The 2,590-nt window shown below is 43.8% G+C and overlaps 1 protein-coding gene across 1 annotated transcript; it reads left to right on the top strand.

Moving 5' to 3' along the window:
* Positions 1 to 1,592: 1,592 nt before the first annotated feature.
* Positions 1,593 to 2,209, top strand: LOC121453595 (28S ribosomal protein S33, mitochondrial). Its single transcript, XM_041660472.1, has one exon. The coding sequence runs from the start codon at positions 1,625 to 1,627 to the stop codon at positions 1,943 to 1,945; it is 321 nt and encodes a 106-aa protein (XP_041516406.1). The 5' UTR covers positions 1,593 to 1,624; the 3' UTR covers positions 1,946 to 2,209.
* Positions 2,210 to 2,590: the final 381 nt, after the last annotated feature.

A 2,590-nucleotide genomic window follows, 5' to 3' on the forward strand; every position in this document is an offset into this window, starting at 1 on the left:
CCCTTGCCTCTCCCATGGTGGTAGGTGGGAAGGAATAATGTTTGCATCCTCATTCCCAAACTGGATTCAACAAAGGCTGCTGAACTCCATTGATAATTGGATGACCTGCTCAGGTGGTATGAATGAGAGTTGCCTATGTAGTCTCATGTTTTTAATATTTGGTCCCCAACTGGTGCAGCTGTTTGGGAAGGATTAGGAGGTGTGGCCTGTTGGAGGAGGCCTGCCATTGGGAGTGAGCTTTGCAGTTTCAAAAGCCTCTAGTGTTACTAGCTAGCTCTCTCCTTGCCTCCACTTCTGGATGAGAATGTGAGCTCTTGCCTACTGTTCCAGAACCATACGTGCCTGCTTGCTGACATGCTATCCTCCATGATGGCGACGGACTCACTGTCTGAACTGTAAGCCTCCACTCTCTCTTTTATAAGTTGCTTTGATCATAAAGTTTTGTCATAAAACTCCTGAGGAAGCAATGATCTAAGGGCCTAGCAGAGCCCAGAAGTCCCAGGCTTTGACCCCCAGAGCACTGCAGTCTGTACGTGTGTCTCAGAATACATTATTAAAATAACTAGAATTTGAAGACTTTTACCACATCCCTGCCGGCCATACCCGTCCCTATTTTTTACTGCTCTTGTCTTGTCTGTATTTTTATGTTCCTTGACAGGCTCTGAAGATGCCCGAGTCTAAGCCTGAGTTATGTTTTAACCTTGTTGCTATACCTCCAAATACTTGGTCTGTTTGCTCGCAGCTCTCCACTTTTCTCTAGTGTGTATCATAAAACCCTTTGGAAAGAGTGATGCTGACCTGCACACCACCACAGAGCCAGGCCTTCCCTAGCCATTGTCGGCGGCTGATAGTAAACTTGAGACTGCCACGAGAGCAGAGTGTGTTGCAGTCCAGCTTAAGGTCACACTCTGTCTCAGGATGGGCTTCCCTTGCTGCACCCCACTAAAAGTCAGCACCTCTGAGCATGTGCTTGTTTCCAGGCAAAAGACAAAGAGCATCTGCCAAGGTGTTTGTGGAACTGAATTCCACAGAGAAGGGTCAGTGTGTGGAGGAGGAGACGGGTCAGTGTGTGGATGGAGGAGAAGGGTCAGTGTGTGGATGGAGGAGATGGGTCAGTGTACAGCTGGAGAGATGACTCACTGTTTAGAAGCTCTAGTCCAGCAATCCTGAAGATGTGATTCTGATCCCCAGAACCCAACCAGGAAGCTAGATGTGGTAGCCCACATTTGTAATCCCTGCACTCGTACAGAAGCAATCAGAGAGCTAGCCTAGAGTACACAGCACGGTAGCAGAAATAAGAGAGACCTTATCTTAACAATGTGAGGGAGAAAACCAACTACCCAAAGTTATCCTCTTGAAATGAACCCCGCCAATATGAACCCAATAGTTATTGACAACCATGCTAATTAATCAAATTAAAAGTTTTGAGTCCTTTTCATTGGTGGCCAGACAAGAGAGCGCTTGAGTCTCTGCAAAGTCTCTTGGTGCCCAAGCTCAGGAATACAGAGGTTTTAAGGGCAAACCCACAAAGACCATAGTCAACATAAAAGTTAGATGAAGGGGGCTTTCCGGGACGCGCGAGCAAGGTCAGACACAGGGAATCTTATACCTCACGGCTTAAGAAATGGCTTCGCTTTCAGAATATGCACTGCGCATGTCTCGTTTAAGTGCCCGAATCTTTGGTGAAGTGGCCAGGCCTACCGATTCAAAGTCCATGAAAGTGGTGAATATGTTCAGGGAGCAGCCCTTGGCCAAAAAGAAAGAGACTTACGACTGGTATCCAAATCACAACACGTATTTTGCACTCATGGGCACACTCCGTTTCCTTGGCCTCTACAGAGATGAGCATCAGGATTTTAAGGATGAGCAAAGACGTCTAAAGAAGCTCCGTGGAAAGGTGAAACCAAAGAAAGGAGAAGGGAAAAGAGCTACAAAAAAGAAATAGTACCAGCTTGTCAAGAAAGAAAATTTCTTCCTCAATGACTAAGAAAGTGTATCTCATTATCTTTTCATATATTAGAGCAACATGACCTTCCTCAGTAGACACCAACCCTGTGTTCACATCCACTTCAGTTAAACTGTAACTGGTTTCTTGAAGATATTCTAATTCTTCAAAATTATACTTACTTTGGTTTTGTAATATGAAGTTTACCTAATTCTCTAATGGAATGAATAAACTATTGTCTTGTGATTTGTTTAAAAAAAAAAAAAAGTTAGATGAAGGTCAGAGTAACCTTGAAATGTTCATTTTTAAAAGAACATAGTAATTCATTTAGACATAGCAGGCCAATTGTTTTTTTTTTTACATTTTTCTGGTTATTTTAATTTTAATTATTTTGGTTAATACATCTGGACTTAGATCAAGGCTGTCTTCAATTTCTGATTATTATGAATAGAGCAGCAAGGAACACAGATGAGCAGGAATATCCGCAGTAGGATGCAGAGTCCGCTGGAGGCAGGCCCAAGCGTGGTACAGCTGGATCCATTCCCAGCTTCCTGATCGCCCTTCTGATCTGTAAAGTCAAATACTGTGTTAAAATGTGCTGGTTCATTTTTTGTCAGCTTGACACAAAGTGGAGTCACCAGGGCA

The sequence above is a fragment of the Microtus oregoni genome, unplaced genomic scaffold, assembly GCF_018167655.1.
Source record: "Microtus oregoni isolate MIOR12 unplaced genomic scaffold, Mior012 000011F_ref0000422, whole genome shotgun sequence".
NCBI lineage: Eukaryota > Metazoa > Chordata > Mammalia > Rodentia > Cricetidae > Microtus > Microtus oregoni.